At 40.2% G+C, this 22,007-nt stretch overlaps 1 protein-coding gene across 7 annotated transcripts in view; it reads left to right on the forward strand.

Moving 5' to 3' along the window:
* The window catches only part of NAV3 (neuron navigator 3), a 275,097-nt gene extending 268,806 nt beyond the window's left edge, over positions 1–6,291 (forward strand). For all 7 annotated transcript variants that reach the window (XM_086749670.1, XM_086749690.1, XM_086749711.1 and 4 more), the window contains 2 exons: positions 1,150–1,353; positions 3,549–6,291. In XM_086749670.1, the coding sequence (XP_086605796.1) occupies positions 1,150–1,353; positions 3,549–3,668 (324 nt within the window). In that variant the 3' untranslated portion in view covers positions 3,669–6,291. The remainder of the gene's footprint in view (positions 1–1,149; positions 1,354–3,548) is intronic.
* The last annotated feature ends 15,716 nt before the right edge of the window (positions 6,292–22,007 follow it).

Below are 22,007 nucleotides of genomic sequence, written 5' to 3' on the forward strand. Positions count from 1 at the left end.
CAGGCACGGAATTTACAAGCCTTGCCCCAGATTCCAGAAAAGATTTAATCGCTGTTAATCTCGGATGAGGGGAAGCGCTGCCTACAGCCTGGAGTTAACCGAGAAACGGTTCCTCTTGGCTTATTTAAGCAGATCCCTGTTATAGCAGCCTAGCCTCAGTGCGGGGCAGAAGGGAGTCTGAGTATCTCTGTGCAAAATACAGGGAACTTGGCTGCCTAACCTGGAGCTCTGGATTCAGCGAGTGCCTGGGAGCAGGTGTTACAGTGATAAGCACAACTCATGTCTCTGGCTTTAGCACTATAAAATCCATCACTGTTTTACTCCCTTTAGGAGTGCAGCCCATCTAAATGCTCCATAAGCGCGTGCCCTGCCAATATTGTGCTGCTCCTTGGATTGTGGGAGGCTGTTTGAGCTGGGAGAAATCACAGAAAACCCTGGTGACTGGCTCCCCATCCCAATATGTCATTGTCACAGCTAAAGAAATCTGTAAAGCAGCAACCAAGGGGCTCTGAGTTAACATGTTGCTTGTGAACAGCAGTGTGGAGAAGTGCATTTCAGTCAGGAAGCTACCAGACCTCCTAAACTTACAGTATCCACATTCTTCCTCTCTCGTCCTTCCAGATTCATAAGCATTTTTGTGCTTCACAGAAGGAAAACCTACCCTTTGTGAATTTCTTATCTTAACCTTGTGAAAGATCTCAAAGTTAAGGTGTGGACAGATGTCTGCTTCTGCATCTCATTTTGCTAGGAGAAGAAAACAATCTGTACTGGCACTTCCTAATTCACTTCAAACAAAAATCTAATTAATTTCAATGTTTTAGATAGGCCTGAGTTAATTTCACTGATACACTTTAAGCAAATTATCTAAAGGTCTCACTTCACATTGCATCAAAAACTTGTGGCTCCCACTGTTGCCTACAAGTATCACTAGTTACAGAGTGCTTTTCAACTTGCAATCACTCTGTGTATTGAAGGAGCATTCGTGGAGATGAGGTGTTTTGTGTGTCTTACCATATCTGAGTGCTGAGAGCATTTGAAAGCAAACCACTTACTAAAATGGTTTAGACATTGTTGGTGACTTTTGTCTGCTGTTACAGCTGGTACTGAAAATTCTGTGGGATACTTACCTGTGTTATATCCGTAATATAGATGTACGGTAAGAGGGCACCCTGGGAGGATCCCTCCAAGTGGGTAGCTGATACCTATCCGTGGAGCTCTGCATCTCTACAGCATGAGTGGCCGTCATTACTTCAGTTAAGACCAGAAGATGTTGGTTATGAAGGTTATGCATCAGCAAAGGAAGGAACAACCTCAAAGCACGTTCCACAGACTGATACAGAAGGGGATCCCTTGGTAAGATTTAAACTTTGGGGAAAAGGCTTTTCAGTATCTAATTTACTGTCACATGTTAAATTGTATGCTGTACAGTAAAAAACTACTGTGTACCTGTTCCAAAATGGGCTTTAAAATTAATCTTACTATGATTTATTAAAAAGGTTGAAAATAAAAGGAAAATCTAGCAGGAGGGGATGTATCACCATCATGTTAATATGTCCCTAAATTGTTTGCATTTCCCGACTGCCCAGAAATGTATGTGGTCTTCATTGTCATAATGTTTAAATACCACTCTTCAGCAACTTATTAATCAGTTTATTCTAAAAACGCCTTTCCAGGTTGGGCAGTCCTTCATCTACATTCTACAAATGAAGGACTGAGAAACTCCCATTATCTAACTTGTCTATCATAGAGAATTTAGTGGAAATGCAAATTAGACAGCCATCCTCGCATTCCTCAGAACATTTAAAGATAAGTGATGATTGTGTAACAATCTTAATGTAAAAGGAATGCAAGTGTGGTGGCATTAAAAGATAAGAGGTTGATTTCCCTCAATGCCATGTATTGTTTTATTTAAATATGATCTCAGACATTTGGGTTTACCATTGCCTCGTCTGATAATGAACTATTAAATTGCATATATTGAACTGCCATTCTTGTATGGTGCTTTCTCTATAGACTGCCTTTATCACAATTCAAAATGCTGTTTTAGAGAACTGTACCTCTGGAATACAGGCAGCCCTTGGAAAAGGGAATTTCTCAGACGAAAATGCATTTAACTCTTATCAGTGCTAAAAAAATGACTCCTCAGCCTCACTGAAGTGTTTGTTATCCAAAACCAGACCTTGCATCCCGAAGAAGCGTGAAAAAAATCACTGCATTTCATCCCCTGCCTTCCAGTCCATAAGCTTTGGGGTGATTGTTTGACCCTGTGATTTGGGCTGCCAGTGAGTGTATCAGCCAGGCTTCCAGCAGACACACATCACCTCCAGTAAGATGAAAATACTTGGGCAGCTCAGGTTCAGTGTCCTCTCACCCTCCCTCCCTGCACACTGTGATCAGTACCTGTATCTGACTGATTATCAGAAGCTTGAAACTTGTGAACGGAGGGCTTGTCCCTGCCTGCGGTGAAGCTCACGGGGAGACAGATATTGTGCTTGGGGAAAGAGGACATTTCACGTGCGGGCTGTACTGCACACCCGTTGTGTGTGTCCTGTATTCTCAAACATGGATATCTATTAAACCTTCAGCAAAAGCTACCTGATGACATTAAAGAGTATTAAATGCCTAGAAAAAACTTTACAAGCTGTGCAGGTTGAAACCACAGACATGTAAGGATTCCTGAGCAAGCTGGAAAAAGAGGCTTAACACACAAACACACAAGAATACCCCTTTTCTTTGGTTTTTCATTGCCTGATTTTTGTAATGACAGTGTATTTGTTCCTTGAAAAACACTAAAGCAATGTCAACACTGCTTGCAGCCCTGAGCATGCTGGCAGAAGTGGATGTTTGATAAATAAAATCCTGATCGTTACACAGAGTTAGGCATCAAGCATCCAAGTAATTTTCTGGGGCTTAATGCTGCTTTTTGATGATTTTTCAGATGAGCTTCAGGTTTTAATAATCCCCAAATTATGTGGAGGCTCTGCTCTCCTGGGTAGGAGGATCTGTTGCTGCTCCCCTGCTGAGGCCAGCCCCTCAACAGCAGATGGGGCGCTTTTATGAAGAGGCTGGCCTCTGTCCACCCCTCTCTTGCTCCCTCCCCATCCCTCTCTTGCAGAGAGGGTACATTAGTGTGATTATGTTTTCAGTTGCTTTTCCAGTGTAGTGTGTCTACACCATCCAAAAATTATCTGGAAGCTTGACTTTCTCCAAATATGCGCCCAGATGTCCAGCTGTGATATGGCTTCCTTCCCCTGCCAGTGTTGCAGCTGCAGCCAGTCTCACCCCTGAATTAAAGAGAGTTATCAGGCAGCTCTCTTGTATCCCTCTGGCTCTTTGGACCTTTAAACTTCTATTTAAAGACGAGAAGGCAATGAAAAGGGTGCCAGGAGGAGCCGCTGACACCCTGCCCTTTCTGAAATCCTTTTGTGTGTTCCCCTCAGCTAGATACCAGCGCACCTCATACAGCAAGGGAGCTTAATTAAATTTTAACATGTTCACTGCAGCATTAAATGAGACAAGATTATGTAAACATTGCTTTCTTCTTTCAGATGAATATGCTAATGAGGCTTCAAGAGGCAGCCAACTATTCGAGCGCACAAAGCTGTGACAGTGATAGCACCAGCCACCATGACGACATTTTGGATTCATCCCTTGAGTCAACTCTCTGAAAGGGACAAACCTTGGTGGAGGATTATGGTAGAATCTCTTTCCACTAGACCACTGCCAGTATTAAAGCAGCACGCCGAGGTCCCTGAATGAGAATGGTGTGTTGTAGGTAGGTAGGAGACCTAACTCTGCAAAGTCAGGAAGAAAAATTGAAGTGGAAAGCTTGAATTAGTTTAATTTCAAGGCATTTCAATACCTATGGAGCAAAGTGAGACTCCATTTGTCAACTGGAAAGGGCCCTAGACCAAGGGCATCTAAGCAGATTGCACATGTGTTAGCCAAACTGGAATTTTTTTTTCCCCTTTTCCTCTTTCTCTCTCTCCCTGTCTCTCCATCTCTCTCTCCTCTGTCTCTGCTCCTCTGTACAACTTTACAGTGCAACTTCTTTTGGTTTGTTTTTTTTTTTTTTTTTTCTTTAGTTTGCCCTGAGGCGCTGCATGAACAATGCGGTCTTCTAATTCTCTTCTAACCTCTGTTGTGCCACATGGTGCTGGTCACAGGACTGCAGTGGTGTTTGTGTTGTACGCTACTGCCCATTCCAAAACGAGTCAAAGATGATGACAGTAACTCAGAAAGCACAAACAGTATTGTGCAATCACCAGAAAACATGACTGTGATATGCTGGATAAGTGCCAATTTAATTCTAACTGCCATGGTCATGGTGATGCGCTCCATCAAGTTTTTAGTACATGAGTCACAGATTTTATAAAGTTGTTTTTACCACAAAGGTCTTTTTTAACCACCTGCCCACTCCTTAACAACAGTTTTATACCAATTATTAACCAACACTGATTAAAGGCTTTTTAGGGCTTCATTTGTTTGAGCCTTTTCAGTGAAAGAAGGAACATTTCTTATGGTGCTGTCTCACTGCCTTAAAACAGATTTCTAGAACAGTTTTACAGTTGGTTTAATTCCTAAACCATTGGTAATCTACACTGTTTTTTTCTTCATTTACTAATGAGAAAACGTCAGTTAACACAGTAGCCTCATATCTGTATATCATGATTTTTTAAAGAAATGGATAGGAGAAAGAACAGTTGCTATATAATATTTTTATCTTGTGAATAGATTGCTCTGCCTACCCTCAGAAATTACACAAGGAACCCAAACCCACTTCCACTGCCACCTAAATGCTGAGAAAATCAGCTCAAATCCATTTGGTTCCATGGAAAGGAGTTTTTGGAGGATAGATGTTTTGAATTCTTATCCAGCAGAGCTGGATGCACTTGATGCAGCATGAGCACAAATATATGGTTCTTTTTTTTTTTTTTTCCTTTTTCTAGTTTTAGCATGTTGTTTTGATTGCTATTGTTGTACATGAAGATTTCAGCATAAAAGAACACTGAAGCAGTGATGTCCACTGTGGAAGAGGAAGAGTTTATACTGTAAAAGTGGGTTGGTTTTGCACAGTCTACTGGGTGGGTATTGTAAATAATGGAAAAAAAAAAAAAAAGAAAAAAAAAAGAAAAAAAAAGCCTTGCACAAATGAAATCGAAAAGAAACAAACAAACAAAATTGTATTTTATTCTGTTGGTGTTAAGAGATGTTTCACTTGCTGAGATTTCCTGTATGTTGCAAACAAATACAGAATGCAAACCTTAAAAGCTGTTATTACCTGGTGTGTTTGTCCTGTACTTACAGTTGTTATGACTATGCAGGAGCTACCAATGCTACAGTGAGCATGTTTCAATATCTATACAAAGCCAATACATTTTGGGGGGAAAAAAAATCTGAAAATGTTTTAAGTGCATATGTCACGGCAGGCTACAACCAGATTGCATTCAAACTGCTCAGAATAATCGGAAACGCTCGTTTACCACAAGAGGCGTCCGGTTAAAATCGGTGCATATAAACAAGAAGGTATCTAAGGGCTTTGGCATTGTGTAGACATGTACTGTACACCTCCATGGATGTTACCTTCAGGATGTGTATCTGGTGCTATTAACTCTTTGTGGCTGCCCTGTAGTCACTCACTGTAAAACAAAGATAAATCAATGCAGTTTCCAAATGGCACTGAGCTGCATCGCTGAATCTAGAGGTTCCTACACGGTGCTATTGCCCTAGCAAAACTCTAACTGATTTTATGCATGTAGGATTCAGTCAGACCAACATCATGTCCCCCCAAATCTGGATCCATTCCTGTTGCAAAAGGTCAGCGCGTACACCTTGACTGACTCCAAGAACTAAAGGAAAGCTGCTCTTTCCTGTACCTGTGCTCTGAGCAAACCTGCAAATCTTTTCCTGCCATATTTAACACGCAAACACACAATATCACATAGACAAAACTTCCTGCAATACATCTCAGTGAGTCCACCTAGTTTACAACTCAGAAATTGTTTGTGAAACATTTGTCTGTACACATTTTATATTTTGTACATTTTTGATGTAACATATCATGTAAATAGACAGAAACAGTGAAATAAATCATCTGAAAAGTTTTGTAGTCTTTGTAAAGCCCTAATAATAAGTATTTGGTGTCATCGGACTTAACTGGATGATGTATTTTCTATTGGTTTATTGTTCCTCTAGCTTGTAAACCAGCTTGCGTATATTTTTTTGCAGGTGTGCGCACTGTATCTGTCTAAATTATTACTTTGCCATTAAAGTGGAATTATTTATTGAAAACACAGTCTGGTGTTTTTGCAGTCAGGACCACTTACCGGTTAGATATTATTTCAAATATAAAAACGTATAAGCAAAATGACAAACTGAAGGATGTAATTTTCTGTATTCAGCAGATCTAATCTCTGTAGAAACAAAATTAAGTACAGTTTCTAGTTCCAGTGACTCAGTATGATTTTTGAATGGCTCTTTCCATGGTGGGAACAGGTTGTGCAGTTCAGAAACAACTTTAGAGTCTCCCCTTCCTCAAGATTATCTTGAAATACAAGGCTATTGATTTCAGGGGTGGTAAATGTGTACAAAACTGGTGCAGTACTATGCTTTATTTCAAAATTTGAAGGACTTGGGGCTACTTCCTCAGCAAGTACACATCAATATGATTTAACAGGATTCAAAGAAAGAAAGTAGAATTAGGCTAGTCAGCTAATCACAAATTTTGAGGCTGGAAGAGATCATTATGATCCTGCAAGATGTAACACCTCAGCCATAAGTCTGAGCAGCAGGTCTGTGATTTCTCCTAATATTGTCATATCCCTGGAAAGACTTTTAGACATAACAGTATGCAGTAGAAGATCCATCCGTGCTTTTCAATGTGGCTAATTATTCCCTGTGTGTGTTTGTTTATTAAGTTTACTTGCAGTTAAATCTTACATATCTTTTTATTTTGAAGAGAAAAATACCCCAACTTGTTATGTCTTTTCCTGCTATACTAAAAAGTCAACCACAATCAAAAACATCTTTTACATTTAAGTAAGAGTATTCCTTGCTTTTCTTTTTGATAAGGCAAGCGGCTTGCTCATTCTTAGCTTTTCATGGTAAGGCATGCCTTCCAGACCTCACACATTTTTTTTTGCAGGACTTTCTGGCCTCTTTATGATTTGTCAAAGTCCTTTCTGAAATGTGGGTATGAGAACTGCACATGGTATTCCTGTGACGACTTTACTTTTGCTATAAACAGAACTAATGTCACCTTCCTACTCCCACTTCATATTTTTCCTCCTTAGGCTTCAGGGTTGACATTCACTCTCTAATTGCATCAGCCTACTGCAGGCTCATGTTCAGTTAATTATCTACCAAGACCCTGACTTCTTTTCATGTTGCATCATTTTGAAATACTTTGTCCAATCCTGTCCGTATAAACTATGCTCTTTGTTCCTTAGATGTATGATTGCAAATTTATCTGTATTAAAACAGGATACTTGAATCAGCCCACCATACCAAATGATCCAGATCATTCTCTGCAATTGGCATCTGTCTAATTTACCACTCCACCAGCTTCCCTGACTTCCAAAAACTGCTAACCATTATCTTTCTTCATCTTTCAGTTTGTAGGTAATGGTAGTAAGTAATGTTCTGTCACGGACAAAGCCCTCTTGGCTCCTGCTAGGACCTTCCATGAAGATTTCTGGTTTACATCTACATTGCTGGGTCACTTATGTCATCGGTACAATTATATTCCAGTTAACATGGGTATGAATATCAGAATGTCCTACAAAATCCTGTGTGTATAATATAGGAAATATATGATGAGTTACATGGCTCCTCCAGCACTGTAGCTCTCTAAGGATGGATTAGATTAGACTCGGTTGAAAATTACATACATAGAGCTGATCTTACACAGGAAGGGGAATAGACTAGAGGACTTTAGCAATCTGTGTGGCTTTCCTATAATTCAATGCTGCAGTTGCACATTATCCAGCTGCCATCATTTAAGGAAATTGATGTGAAATTTAATTGTCAAACTCATTCTGTATCTACTGTCTGAGCATATTTACCTGTTAGCCTTCATCTGGAGACCTGCCTGGTGAATGCCCAGGTTCCCAGGACAGGAACAGGAATGGGAACGGGATAGTGCAGCCTCAGAAAGAAAAGTGTTTTTAGCAAAGTGCTTGAGATATTGCTCTTGCTTACAAGAACTCATTTCTTATGCTGTCATTAAATAGCCACTGTGTTTCTCAGCATGCGCTACTTTTTCTTGATAACTGAATCATGTCACACAAATTAAATGCTACCACTAAGTTTGGCAGTGCAAGAGCTACAGATGCACTATCATGGGACAAATGTATTGCCGGGTAATAATACCAGTAGCAGAAAATAGAATGTGTCATGAAATAAATTAACTAAGACCCAGGCCATGTGACCTTGCCTTTCTACACTAAATTGCATTTGCTGTTCTTTCTTCAATTGCAACCTTAAACAAACATTGATAAATAGCAAAGAGTGAGCACACTGAATGAAGTAAAATCCTGGTTTTAGTAACAAATTTCATAAATGAAATAATGTTTTGCCTTTGTCAGTGTATTTACTTGTTTTGTAAACAGTTTTAATTAAATCAGATGGCATAATTGAGCAAACGAAAATGCATCTTGACAAGTAAATGAAAGAAAAGGCACCTGGTAACTGTTGTGTAACAAAATAAAGCATTTACATGGTGACACAGAACCGGCACTAATGATCTTATCACTCCGCAAATGGATGGCTCTGAAAGAACAAAGAAGCAGACAAAAATACATATTGCCTGTACTACCTGTATGACCAAACCCCAAGGACTCAGTGAACTAAGTCATTTAAACTAGTGAACTCTATTTGAGCACTGATAATTCAGCGCACTTTAAACACGTCCATCTAATCCCATGTTCTGCACTCTATACGTGCAATGAAAAGACATACGCAGACTGACAAAAGACTCTTGGGTGTGACTGTTGATGCAGGTAAGCTGTTCCACTCATGCAGGCTATGTACAATAAAGAGATAAGGCTTCTGTACAGCAGCCCCTGAGCTACCAGAAATAATTGGCTGGCAGAATGAATAATTTAGCTCCATCATTACCACACTCTCCACATAACTGTCATGATCTTTAGTGCACCCTGTCCCTGCTTAAGCACAGCAAGGTAATGACACTGTGTTGAACTGGTGGTACTGACTCTGGATTGTGGCTGGGGAAAGTCACACTGGAGGCAAAATTTTACATCTTAACTGAACTAACATTACAGAGCGAATGTATTTTTCATCTGGAGAAAATAAAAAATCTAAAAGCTATGTAAGAAAACTTTATTGTCTTGTTAGTAATCGCTGTGATTAATCTCATTATTACTTAGTTTCTTTGTATTATTGCTTTTTTAGTGCCAATGTTTCTCAAATATTTTATAAATTGTTTTCGTGTAAAAACAAATTATCTTTCCAAGTGTAAAATTATACTGCTTGTTTGAGAGCTGGTTAATAATTTGTTTCAGACTACCAGCCTCTTTAACAACCTACATCCACACACAGTAAATATAATCTCTAGCTTAGGCATCTCTGATGTTACAGAACATGTTTAGCCTTACTATGTCTTCCAAGTAAGTAATGTTCTTTAATTTCTGTCCTGAACATAGTGTTAAGCACGCAAAGTGCTTTCCTAATTTAGACTTCAGTGCCTGCAATTCATTCTTCCATAAACCATTGCATTTATAGGATAAGATGGTCAACTAGCTCCTGCAAGATCCAGCTGAACATTGTTTGTAGCAACCATGCAGAATATTACACTCAAGAATTATCATTTAATTGCATGCTTAGACACAGCTTTCAGTAGGATGCCATGTTACCTGTTGTAGTGTTCTCTGAAGTTGAATAAAGCCTTCAGATGATGTTGCTAATCAGAATGGAGGGAAGCTTCCCCCTTTATCTGGAGTGCAGCAGCTGCTAGTGATAAAACCCGAGTGCCTATTTGTAGCTGGGGAACAAGAGAGGTTACTCTACCTAGAGGAAGATAGATAGGCTATAGCATATGTTACAGGGCACCCTGGAAGAAATCTTTCATAGTGGAAAAATACCAGTATCATTTAGCTGTTACCATCTCCTGCTGTATATCGGAATCAGTCAGGTAACTTTTATAATTAATCATAACATTCTCTTATCAGGTGTAAAGGTATTTGTAGGTTTTCTGAACTATGCAGTAATCAAAATGTAAAATATAGGACTGAAACTCAGTATGAACCTTAGAGCAAATATCTATGCTTTAAAGGCCATGTTACATTGCAACTTACTGCCTAGTGATCAGGGACACATGATGGTGAGCAGAAATTACACCTATACCCACAGAAATCTCCAAGCTTGCTCAAGAATGTGGAGCATTGCTCTTGTCCTTCCTCTGGGAAAGCAGGATAAAGAGAAAAAGAGGTTTCTGGTTCATTTCCCTATTCACACTCACAAAAAAAAAAATCCCCTTCCTGCTGATTCTTTCCCCTCAGTTTTGTTAGCAGACCTACTGAATATCAAACCACAGCTGGTCAGGAAGTTTCCAACTAACAAGGCTGTCCTTTGAAGCCAAAATGATGCACCAAAGAACATCAGAGTAAATAAACTTTGGGTGTACTGCAAGCAGAGGATATTTTTGGCCTTGTTTCCTGCCAGCTGACCAGGCAGCTGCTTCAGAAGCAGGATGACAAAGGTTTGCAGTTCTGGTGAAGTTTTGTTCCGGCTCCACAGTGTGAAACTTCTCACTGCAGAGCCAAAAGTCTTCTTGCAGGGCTTCAGCTCCTAGCTCTTCTGGCAGCCCTGAACCATCCTGCTGCAGCCAGAGTGCATAGGGTTTCCTGGCATCCCGCTGGTGCTGGGGAAATACCCACGCCCGTGGAGGAACATCTCCTAAAGCTGAAGATTTGGAACGGAGGAAGATGGCAGAGGACAAAGCAGATGGTTGCTCTGATCTGTTCCAGACAATATAAGCAAAATCTCTTGTATTTTCTGGAATGAAAGCATGGAGCATTTCTTTCTAGTGGAATTTTTTAGATAAGCTTTTACTGAAATTATTCCAAACGTACAGAGGCACTCACAGAGAGAAATTCCTGTAAAGGTCATTTCTATATGAAACCAGCTTTTGGGTGTTAAGACAGGTTCCTTAACAGTTTGTTTGAGCTGCAGTGGCAATGTCAGCTGCGGAGTTGGGTCAGATTCGCTTCGCTGAGGCAGACATTGCAGCTCGCTTTGCGAACTGCCATTCCCAAAGCAGGGAAGTCACATGCTTAGAGGACTCCAGGCACTTGGGTTTTAGTGTTTTTAAAATTTTTTTTTTAATTTCTTGGATCTCTTTTAGATAAGAAAATAGCTCCCGACATTGTCACAGGTCTTTTATCTCTTTCTGCATTTCACCCTCTCCCCCGCTGCCCTTCTGTCATTTAGCACATCCCTGCTTCCTCTTTTGCCTTTCTTGTATGTGTACTTCTTCTCACAGCTGTTCCTGCTGACACTCGCTTTGGCTCCCCTTTTCTCCCTGACACTTGTCCGTCTCCTCACTCCCTGGAAGGCTGCTTTCTGCTCAGAGCATGTAAGGACAGCGTCCTGTCCCTTTCTGGCTCTGAAGGCCAAGCATATGCTGTCACAGCTGAGCAGCATGCAGTGATCGCAATCCAGCCAGCAACATCCCTGCCCGGTCACTGCCTCAGTGCTGGCAGAATGTGGTAAGACCCATTGCAGCAGCAGGAGAGGACAGTGGGGATGGGAAGAAGCCCCATACATCACCCGTGGCCACATATTTGCAGAGAAAAGCTGAATGACTTGTGAGGTCATGGCTCCTTGGTGCTCCTGTCCATTTCTGTATACCACCCTCTCTGCTGACCGAGAAATATTAAGCTAAAAAACAACTTTTCACTCTTTTTTTAGTACTCTGCCAAATGAAGTAGCTCATATTTTGTAGTCTAGAGGAAGACTCTGTGGGGTGTAAGGTGGTAGACACAGTCAGGTAGGATATAGGAAAGTGGGAGCAGAGGCTCCAAAACTCTTCTTCACCTCTCAGACTGAGTCGTCTCAGAGGAGTTTTATTCTCTTTCTTTATTGCTTGCCAGAGGAAAAAAATAATATCTGCACTGCCACTTCTGTGAACAAGAAAGGTGAATTTTCACTGTAAAGAAAATGGTGGACTTTCGATTCAGCTTCAGAATGTACAAGCAGAAATATCTCATCTTGAAAGTGAACCAAAGTCTCATTGGCAATTTGGAAGAAAATTAGAAATAGCCATGTTACTATAGTGATATTTGTTAAGTAGTCATTAGCACTGGGCAAGCACAGAAAACATTTTTCCATAACTGTCACTCGAGTTACAGTAATCAGATAATATTATTCAGTACTTGCTTAGTGCTTTTGAAGCATCATCTCAAAGTACTTTACAAAGGTCAGGACGAGCATTATTGTTAAGGAATGAATAGGCAAGAAATCTCATTAACAGCAGCAGGGTGCAGATGACAATACAGCACAGCTTCATGCATAGACCTCTGTCTCAAGATGTTGCTAATGAAGAAAACCATAGAACTGACTGACATGCCTATTATCTATCACCCTTTATTTGAGGGGAGAATATATATAATGTGTAGCTTCAGAACATATTTTGAACTGTTATCATGTAAGATACTGCTATCAATTGCTGAAAAATAAGATGTTGGGAAAGTCTTTTAGACCCACATATTTGCTGCTAGAAAATATGAAATGTTTTGTTATCTATGAGAACGTATGCAATCATGTATTCACATATAGAGAAAGGGAGAGAAAAAAAAATCATTGGATTTGGGGATTTTAGAAAAGCAGATTTCACAGGGCTGTTGTGTTACCTAAGTGACTGAGGAGCCTGAATGCTATTTTCAGTAGCGACTCAAGACTACTTGAGTAGATTTCATGCTATCCTTTGATAGTATTTAAATTTATGGTAGTTTGTGACAGTTTTCCTCAAAATCTCTATGCTTCAGGTTAAATGTATCAAGAGTAAGCATTTCAGCTCAGAGTCCCAACAGCACTTATGTCTCTGAATTCCAAAATTCATCTCTCCCAGTCAGCTGGACATGGAGGCCTCCATGGCTCGATAGAGCAGGGATTGATTTCCTGTGTGCCTTTGGGAAGCAGAGAAGATTAATCACTTCATATACTGTGATCTAATGTTATGCCTGCTAATGAGATTTCCAGGCAACTGCTAGACATACATTTTTTTTGATCCTATATTTTTAGTTTCATAACAGTAATCTTAGATACAACTTGTTTACAACCTAGTCTAGTCAAGCTCAAAGACTCTACTTTATTAGGACACGGTCAGGCAGACGTTCTGGCAGCAGCAGCAGCAGTAGCTTCTGTAACTCCATTAAACATGCTCAGCCTAACTTTTCTCAGGAGATGGCAGCAGCAGCATTTCTGAGATGGCTGCTATCACTTCTATCTGCTTTTGGGGGCATGAGGTGCAAAGCAAGGGTTGGAAACAACTCCTTCTTCCCCCTGAAAAATCCTCCCTACAGTCATGTGGAGTGTTATGCTTAGAAATACAGACCTACAAGTGTTTCACACAAAGTGAGTGATGGTTGAAGTGGTACAGCTAAAGAAATATTAGAGTTAGCTAGACTTTAACTGAATATTTCCTAGATAACCCAAAACAAGTGTTTCCTTCTGCGTCAATCGAGAAAAGGCACTTTAAGCAACACTGTGGCAGGGTAGCACCATTGGATGTCACTCCTACCAACTTGCCTCAAATGTCCCCTCTGTAGATGGAGCAGAGGGCTGAAGGAGAAGGGTGACAGCAGGCTGGCAGTGGTTGTGCTGGGTGGCAAGCAGGATTTCCCTTTGCCATGGGAGATGCAGGGGAGGTGAGGGCAGAGAGGGGTAATAATACAGCAGAAGCAGGCAGGGACTAGAGAAGGCTATATTTCATGTTTTAATCTGTTTTTCTGATGCTATATAGAGAGCACCTGGGCATTTATGTATAATGATGAACATCTGTCATGACTTGTTTGTACTGTAATCCTTTTCTGAAGACATTTTTGTTTGTCTTTCTTTAAATACGTGTGCTGCTGTGAGACCAAACAGGTCAGAGATGGGTCTCAGGCAGCAGTAGGTGAGGAGCTCCATCCCACTGGGGCCTGCATGGACAGGACCCACCCGTTTTGCAGAGGTGCACCGAATGCACAGGGATGTCAAGGACTGTCTTCCTCTCAGATGTACAGAGTGGTTTTTTTTTCACGTGGCTTGGACACAGCTTCTCGAGCATTTTGATTATATCCTTCTAAATGTTGTGGAAAGCCTGCGTGTAGCTCAGGGAGAGGCTTCCTACTGATGCAGCATCCTGGCTTACTGACAAAGGTAGCTACAGTGCTCCACGGGACCTGGGGTTTTCTAGGGCTGTGGACTTCATGCTCGGATATATCCCAGGGCCTTAGTCCAGCTGACAAGTGACAAAAGCAAGAATAACCATCACCCTGTTCTTGTGCTCCATTCTCTTTGCCAATTATAATTTGTGATCCACTTCAACCTGCCACTTTTCCTCAGTGCTTTGATCATATCCAAATGTGAGGTGGTATTGGTGGCAATTATATAATTACCTGTGATAAAAGATGAACTATATATGTTGGTCACATATGGTTGTGCATGAGTCCAGGCCATCAACGTATTCTTCTTGATTAGGAAAAAAAAAGTCTCTGATCATTAATGTAATAGCTACTCAAAAAGAAAAAAAAAAAACAAAAGCCAAACCCTCAAAAAAGAAAAACACTAAAAACACTAAACAGAAAATACAATAATGCTTTGCTTTTTTCCCACTCAGTTCATCTGCCCTGGTAGAAACCCCACCTAGGGAAACAAGTTTTCCTACACAAAGATGATAACTTGCCTATGTTGTAGGTTGCTCTGAGGCGAGACCAGTGCCCAGATACTGAGCTACCTTTGAGGCTGCTTGAGTGCATCAGTCAGGGTGATGAAACCACAAGTTGTGGTTTCCTCTTACCCATCCAGGAAGGCTAGCACATCCCAAGGGTGGCTACACAGCCCTCTTCTGCTTAATGCTTACAGAGGGTGGCAAGATTTCATGTAGGCCCCAGAAGCAAACCTATAGGTTTTATGTACACCTGTGACCTTCAAAAAAAAAAAAAAAATAAAAAAGGGGGAGGTGGGGAAAGGAGCTGCAGATAAACATCTGCTTCAATGAAACTTGAACAGTGTCTGAGTTATTAATGTGCTTGGGATGTCAAGTGGTGGAATAAAGAAGAAAAAGTGTGTTCCTTCAGGGAAGAACTTCTCCCTTTCTTCTCAATACTCATAAAAGAGATAGCTCCTTGGAAGGTCAAGGTAGGTGACTTTTGAGGATACAGTGTAAATATGTTTTCTGAAACTATAGATTTTATCACAGTCTAGAGCAGGCACGTCAAGGGCTAGACTTGACACCATGATGTTTATGTGACAGCTGAACAACTATCATTTAAGTGGGCCATAACTAGGACTGTGACAGCAATTATCTGTAGGGCAGAAGGAATGGGAGAGCCTACAGAAGTGGAGGCAGTGTGTGGGAGCGGCAGTCCTTATCTAAAAACTAGGGAGTGTTTCTGTACTGCCTTTCCCATCACACCCTTCCGATTTCAAACGGTTAATGGTGTGGGGAGGTGAGTGGTCTCTGCTTTGTTGTTTCCAGGTGCCACAGCTGGAACCTGCCTGGATCTAGTTCACACACTGCAGCTGAGAAACAGAGGTTATTAGTAGCAGAGGAAGGTTTTTGAGAGAATAGTTTAGAGAAATCTGAAATACTTGCTATTACAGAGCTGCTCTCAATTCTCAAGATATTTTACATTCTTTTCTGTCTTTAGAAGTAAAAACTGAGCAAGTGAACAAAATTTTCATTTGTCCTCTTCCCACCTGAAGTGGTAAATTGTAGCATGAGGAAAGTGAGTAGGGATCAAAATGAGGGGGGTGAAACACTGGAAGAGTTTGCCAAAAGATGCTGTTGCATCTCCATCCTTGGAGATGGTCAAAACTTGGAAGGATATGGCCACAAGCAAGATGCTCCAACTGCTAAGTTAGACCTGTTTTGAGAAAGGGGCCAAACGATGTAAACCTCAGAAGTAATTTCCAACCTTAGTTATTCTGTGATTCTAGGAACAAAGGATCAGAAAAAGAACCAAGGAACCAAGACTAGCTCCATTAAAAGTGCCTTTAATTTAGTAAAATGAAACACTGCAGCTAGCTACAGCCAACCGAAATTCCACTCTAAAGAGAACAAGTGGGAGAAGCCACAATTCCTGTGTATGCTGCTTTTCAACATCTCTTCACTACAATCCAGTAAGAACTCCCACATAATCTTCCCATCTTTTGAACAAAAGTATCTGCTCTTTGTCATAATCCACCATCTGTAGCTCAGGCATTCCCTCTTTCTTTACCAAATTTTCAGCTGTACTGCAAGACATACTGATTGCTCCCCGTGGTCAGAGCTATTGATCCTCCTTGATTATTTAAAAGTGTGTGAGATGGATGAGTGAACCTCTAATGGAAATGTTCCACATTGAGAGTTTTCAGTTAAATTTAGTGATTGTGATAGACGAGAACCTGACAGCTTAATAGACCCACGTGCTCTCGTAACACTCTGCATCTAGTGGGGGCAGCATCTTAGACTATCAATGTTTATTATGATTATTAGTGACTTGGAAACAGGTTGCACTTTGAGATATCAACAGTCACAGGTAACAGTATTACTTGGACTGTAATGTCTGGAGGTGGTCCCCTCCAGACTATGGAGGTGTTTAGATCTTCAGAGGGCTTAAAAAAAAAAAAAAGGGCACAAAATTGCAAATGAAAAAATGCATTAGCAAATGTAAGTAATTCAGCTTTTAACAAGCATGTGGAATTATTCATACACTTGCAAGGTTGTCAATTAATTGTAAACACTTGGCCATCTGTGAAAAACCTCTGCTTACTTCATAGCGGTGATTCAAAGACATATGGATTGTTGGGAGGTCTGAAGAATGGAATTGAAAATAACACTTGGGGTATTATATGAATAAATACTTTGCATTCAGCTGGTATGATGATGATCCCAATTGAAAAAGGGTAGTAGAAAAAGAAAATTATTAACAGCATATGAGCGGAGGTGAGACAGTCAGGGAATTCTCAGGGAGGAAAAGATCAGTAAAAGCGTATAGGCAAATCATAAGCCATGAACAATCATAGAGATCGAAAAATTAACGCTCTTCATTTCCTGTTTCTATACTACAACTGGGGAAGGAGGAGGACAACCAGTGAATCAAACTATGAGTTAACAACCTGACATTGTTGATAGGCAGGACGCATTACACAAACAAAGCTGTGCAAAGGAGCTCAGCTACGAGCATCCAGGGGTCAGGGTAAAGAAACGTGGCTAAAAAAAAAAGGAGCTTCTCACTTGCAGTAGGCCCACGTACAGTTATTATGAATTGAACTGCTGAAACATAATGCTCACAGTCCCTATGACACGAACACCACCGTTAGATATTTAGCAGAGTATCAATCTCTGTGCTCTTTTGTTGGTTCTGACTGAAAAGGTTCATGCCTACCCATGGCAAGAAAGGGCAAAGCTAGACATGAAGACTGTATTTTTTACTGCTGTTCTGGAAAGCTGCATAAGCATAGCAAAGCATAGCTGTTATAAAGCCCTGGAATGCTGCCTGGCACGTTAAAGAAGGCAAAGTCTGTGTGCGTCTCCACCAGCTGCTCCTGGACCGAGTGCTCTGTGGGAGAACTGGTGTCTCAGTGGAGATGGAGATGGTCTCCTTCCCTCTTTGTCCCACCATTCCCAGCTCACCAGAAGACAGATAGCTAAAGATGATCAAATCTCCTATTGCTGTGGTGTGATACTTTTGCTTTTGTGGCATCATTGATTTAAAGGTGGAAAAAAAAAATAGAATTTAGTCCAACACTAATAACACAAAGGCAGCCAGGACTCACACCACCTGTTTTCCCTGGGTGCCTTTGTGTAGTGCTTGACAGGGCAGACTTTGGCAGCAGAAATGCACATTCCTTGACACAGCAGGTGGTTTTAGCCACAGTCTTCAACTTCGTTTAGCTGTTATCACAGAAAATCAGATTCACTATGACTTTGTGCATGTAATATTAGAGCAGTTCACATTAATTAGACACAGAAACTGACTTTGGATTCCCTGTTGTCCTTCTGGATAGCAAGATCAGCCAAAAGGCTTGTGTCCATGCTAAGTAGTTGAGATTTTATTCTACAGGTTTGTTCATTGTGGGCATGAAGACTCAGTGCAAGCAGAACTGACTGCATGCTGATTCTGGCTTGTTAAAAGTTTTACAAATAAGTGGTAACAACAAAATTGTGGTGGATAGTTACTTGTGCTTGACACAAGCTCCTGACTCTAAAGAGCAATTACCAGTTACTAGACCAATTTAGGCATTCTGCCCACTCTGCAGAAGAGCTTTCACTTCTCAAAAGTCTCTTTCTCAAGCATGTACCCATAAACTGTGACTACGCCATCTTTCTCAGATCTTCTCAGGATCTTTTTCAAGAACTGGTTTTTTTTACTCCTTTAAACCATCTCATGGTTCTTCTCTGACCCACTTCTAGTTTATAAGCCTCCGTCTTTAAGTCTGAGCTTTGGAACTGGACAATCTATTCCAGGCAGTGGCATCAGTGTCACTTCCTAAATCCATACAATTTACCCTGGTCAGTATTACCTTGTCTGTGCAACCCTTGTTCGTGTTTTTAAACATGACTAGTATCATTCGTGTCACCATTTATCTGAGGCTGAGGTCCTGCAGAAGGGTCTGGAGTTATTTAGTTTGCCCCATTTATTCCTCTTAAAGTTACGAGAATTTCTCAAGTAGTCTAAGCTTGCTAAAAATTGCTGTGATCGATGTTCACACAACTCTTTTCAAAAACCCTTGCATACGAGAATTCTCTTTCATAAATTTCTCCTATTGAACCCCTACTGTTAAACAAAATCCTAAATTACTCCAGGAGAGAAAGTATTTTATCATCATATGACATAATTATACCATTTGTCATCTTTTCCTGCTGCAGATAAATGTACTTCTATGTTTTGCCTTGTTTCTACAGTTATTGACAATTCTGTCATTTCTGTTAATTCTTAGAATTTTCTTTGTTCAGACTCTGCTTTATAAACTTAGGATTAACTCAGACTTTCCTGCAATAGTCTGCTTCTCCTTTTGCCTTCCTTCTCAGTGTTCCTCCATTCCTTGCTTCTTATTCATATCAGTCAAAATGTCATAAAGGTCTTACCTTGTGAATACATCTATAATATACATACTGGAAGACAAATATTTCTAATTTATGTATAGATATACACATATGTATACACAAAACAGACACATAAATAGTGTTTATATATACTTTTTTTTTTTGCATATTTTTCCACTTTGTCTCTTAACTAATTTTTTTCCGCCATTGTTATTTTCATCTAAGTAGAGGAATTATAGTTTCTGGTGTTGATTTTAAGTTTCCAGTCATGTTCACATGTCAAATTGCTTTTTCCAAATGATTCATTACCTCTACTTTGTTGTCACTTTCAAAAACACAATTCATTATCAATAATATTTTTATTTTTCATTCTGTTTGCACAAAACCAAAGTAAAAATTAATCTCTGCTGTGTGATCACGTCCACATGGCCACATAGATCACAGTGAGGCCCTTTCTGTGATGCCAACACTTCACATGTTATTGCGAGTTTCTGACTCTATGATCCAAACCCTAATTACCTGTCAAGATGAGGCCTAATACAAAATTACTTTGTGTTGGATGAGCATATCTGACTTAAGACATGAATTTACATAGAGAGATTAGTATTGGCAGTGTCATGATGAACAGATGCCCTTGTGATAATGTTTTTCCCTCATGACTCTACGTTATCAGTAAATGTAAAATGGTGTGTATCCTGTTCTCTAGTCTGGTTTTTTTTTTACGATTAGAAGTGAATCCAAATTACAAATATAACTCTTGGAATATTTCATACCTAAGAATCCAAGACAATGTGTTTCCCAGATATGAGACCAGTAATTTTGACTCTCTCAAACTTCTGTTCTTCAGCCCACTTAATTGTCTGAAACTGAATCTATCCAAGGGTTCTAGCAATGCTGGCCATGCAAATGTTCCCATGACGTCTCAGTAATACCTGGTAGCTGAAATGTATGCCATTTAATGAGCAATTCTGATTCCTTTGTTCATTAATCAGGTCCCCGATATTGCTCTATAGGCAATTAGAGATATTTCTTCTTGTTCCTCATGTGCTTTGATGTCTTGATTAATTTTGTTTGCAAACTTTATTTTGGGACTCTGTTCCTCTTTTCGTCTTTTCCTTTTTTTTCTTAAATACCTTCAGATTGGTTTAGCTGAACTGTCCCCTCAGAGGTAAGTTGTCATTACATAGACATAGATTCCAGCCAAGTGATATAACCCCTTTACCTTGTGGAAGGCTAACCAAATGCGCTAACAGAAGAGAGACCATCAGTCTTACAAGCATTACCTAGGCAAAAACAACCAGACCAAAAAAAAAAAAACCCTTAGTCTCTCTGTTCAGGTGACAGTGAAAGACAAATTAATTCCAGGATGACCACCTGTCTGTGCTCTTCCTTCAGCTCATTTCTGAGTTTCTCTAAAATGGTCCAGAAACCAATGAAGATGCTATAATGCAGCATCATTAGGCCACCGTCCATAGTGCATCCTCATTACTGATTTCACAAGCCTATTGAATCTCAAAGTACAGCACAGGCTACATGATAATGTAGAGGTACCCAGCCAGCCTTAAATGAAGTCTCTTGGTATTACAGTTTGCAGTGGCCATAGCCCTAGAAATGTAATTTATTGGAGAAGGAGGAGACAGCTAGCTGGCTTTGAGTTCTTTGCTGCTTTCCTTTCTGCTGCCAAGACTCAAGCAAGCCTGATCTTTTTTTTCCTCTTCTTCCTCTTCTTTTTTTTGTATCAGTTCTGAAAGCTGATTCTGATACTGCAATACGTTGCTGCAGACCTGCCAGTAGCTGTACTTAGAGAATGGCACCTTGCATCTCTGCCTCGGGGAGATGGCACACCATCTGCTGTCTCCTTGTCCTTTGCAGGATGTTCTCTCAATTTGTTGAGGGGAGAAGGCACCACACCAAACTAGATTCAGATCTGCAAACTTGTTTTAAACATTATGTCCTTGAACCAGACATGAATCCAAACTATTATTTGAAATCTTTTTTTTAACCAAACACTGTCAAATTGACTATACTTTCTTAAATCCTGATTGGTTTTTGGAAAGTTTGTTGAACTTGACCTGGAATTTAAAAAAAAACAAAACCAACCAACCAAACAAACCCCAAACCAGTAAACCTTCAGTCACAACTAAGTTCACAAAAAGGCTGTTTTGAACAAGACTGTCTGACTTGTTTGGATAGTTGGAGCTTTCTTCTATGGGTGTGCTCAGTTTTCCTACAGGTCAGAATTGTGCAGATGTGTCTTGTTTTCCCATTTCTTTACAGCAGCTTTTCTTCCTGTTTGGCCAATTGGCACTCTACAACATCAGCTGCAGTTATCCTGTCAATCACTAAATGATCTAATACATTAAATCCTTCTATTTTCCTCTTTGTTGACCAGAGTGCAACCATTCTTGTCTACCTCCCTGCCGTGGCCCTGTTTTTCGCATTTCTACTGACTACGAGTCACAAACCTCTCTCTGTTGTTCCTTGATGGCCAGCTCTTTCTTCTTGGAAACTCTGTCTTATCTTAAACTATATCTCATCTCTACTTCTTGTTCTAGTTTATCACTCTTCTGGAACAGCCATCATTTTGCATCTTGTAGACAGGAAGTTTCTTCTGGCTTGTCGTAGGAAAAAAATCACAACTCACCCATTACCAGAAATAACCACCATGGTTTTTGATTTCTGAACTCCCTAGAGAATCTAACTGCTAACTACATTTGTAAAAGAAATATTTGAAAAGATATAATAAATCTGCATG

The sequence above is a fragment of the Chlamydotis macqueenii genome, chromosome 1 (assembly GCF_036417535.1).
Source record: "Chlamydotis macqueenii isolate bChlMac1 chromosome 1, bChlMac1.mat, whole genome shotgun sequence".
NCBI classification, from domain to species: Eukaryota; Metazoa; Chordata; class Aves; order Otidiformes; family Otididae; genus Chlamydotis; species Chlamydotis macqueenii.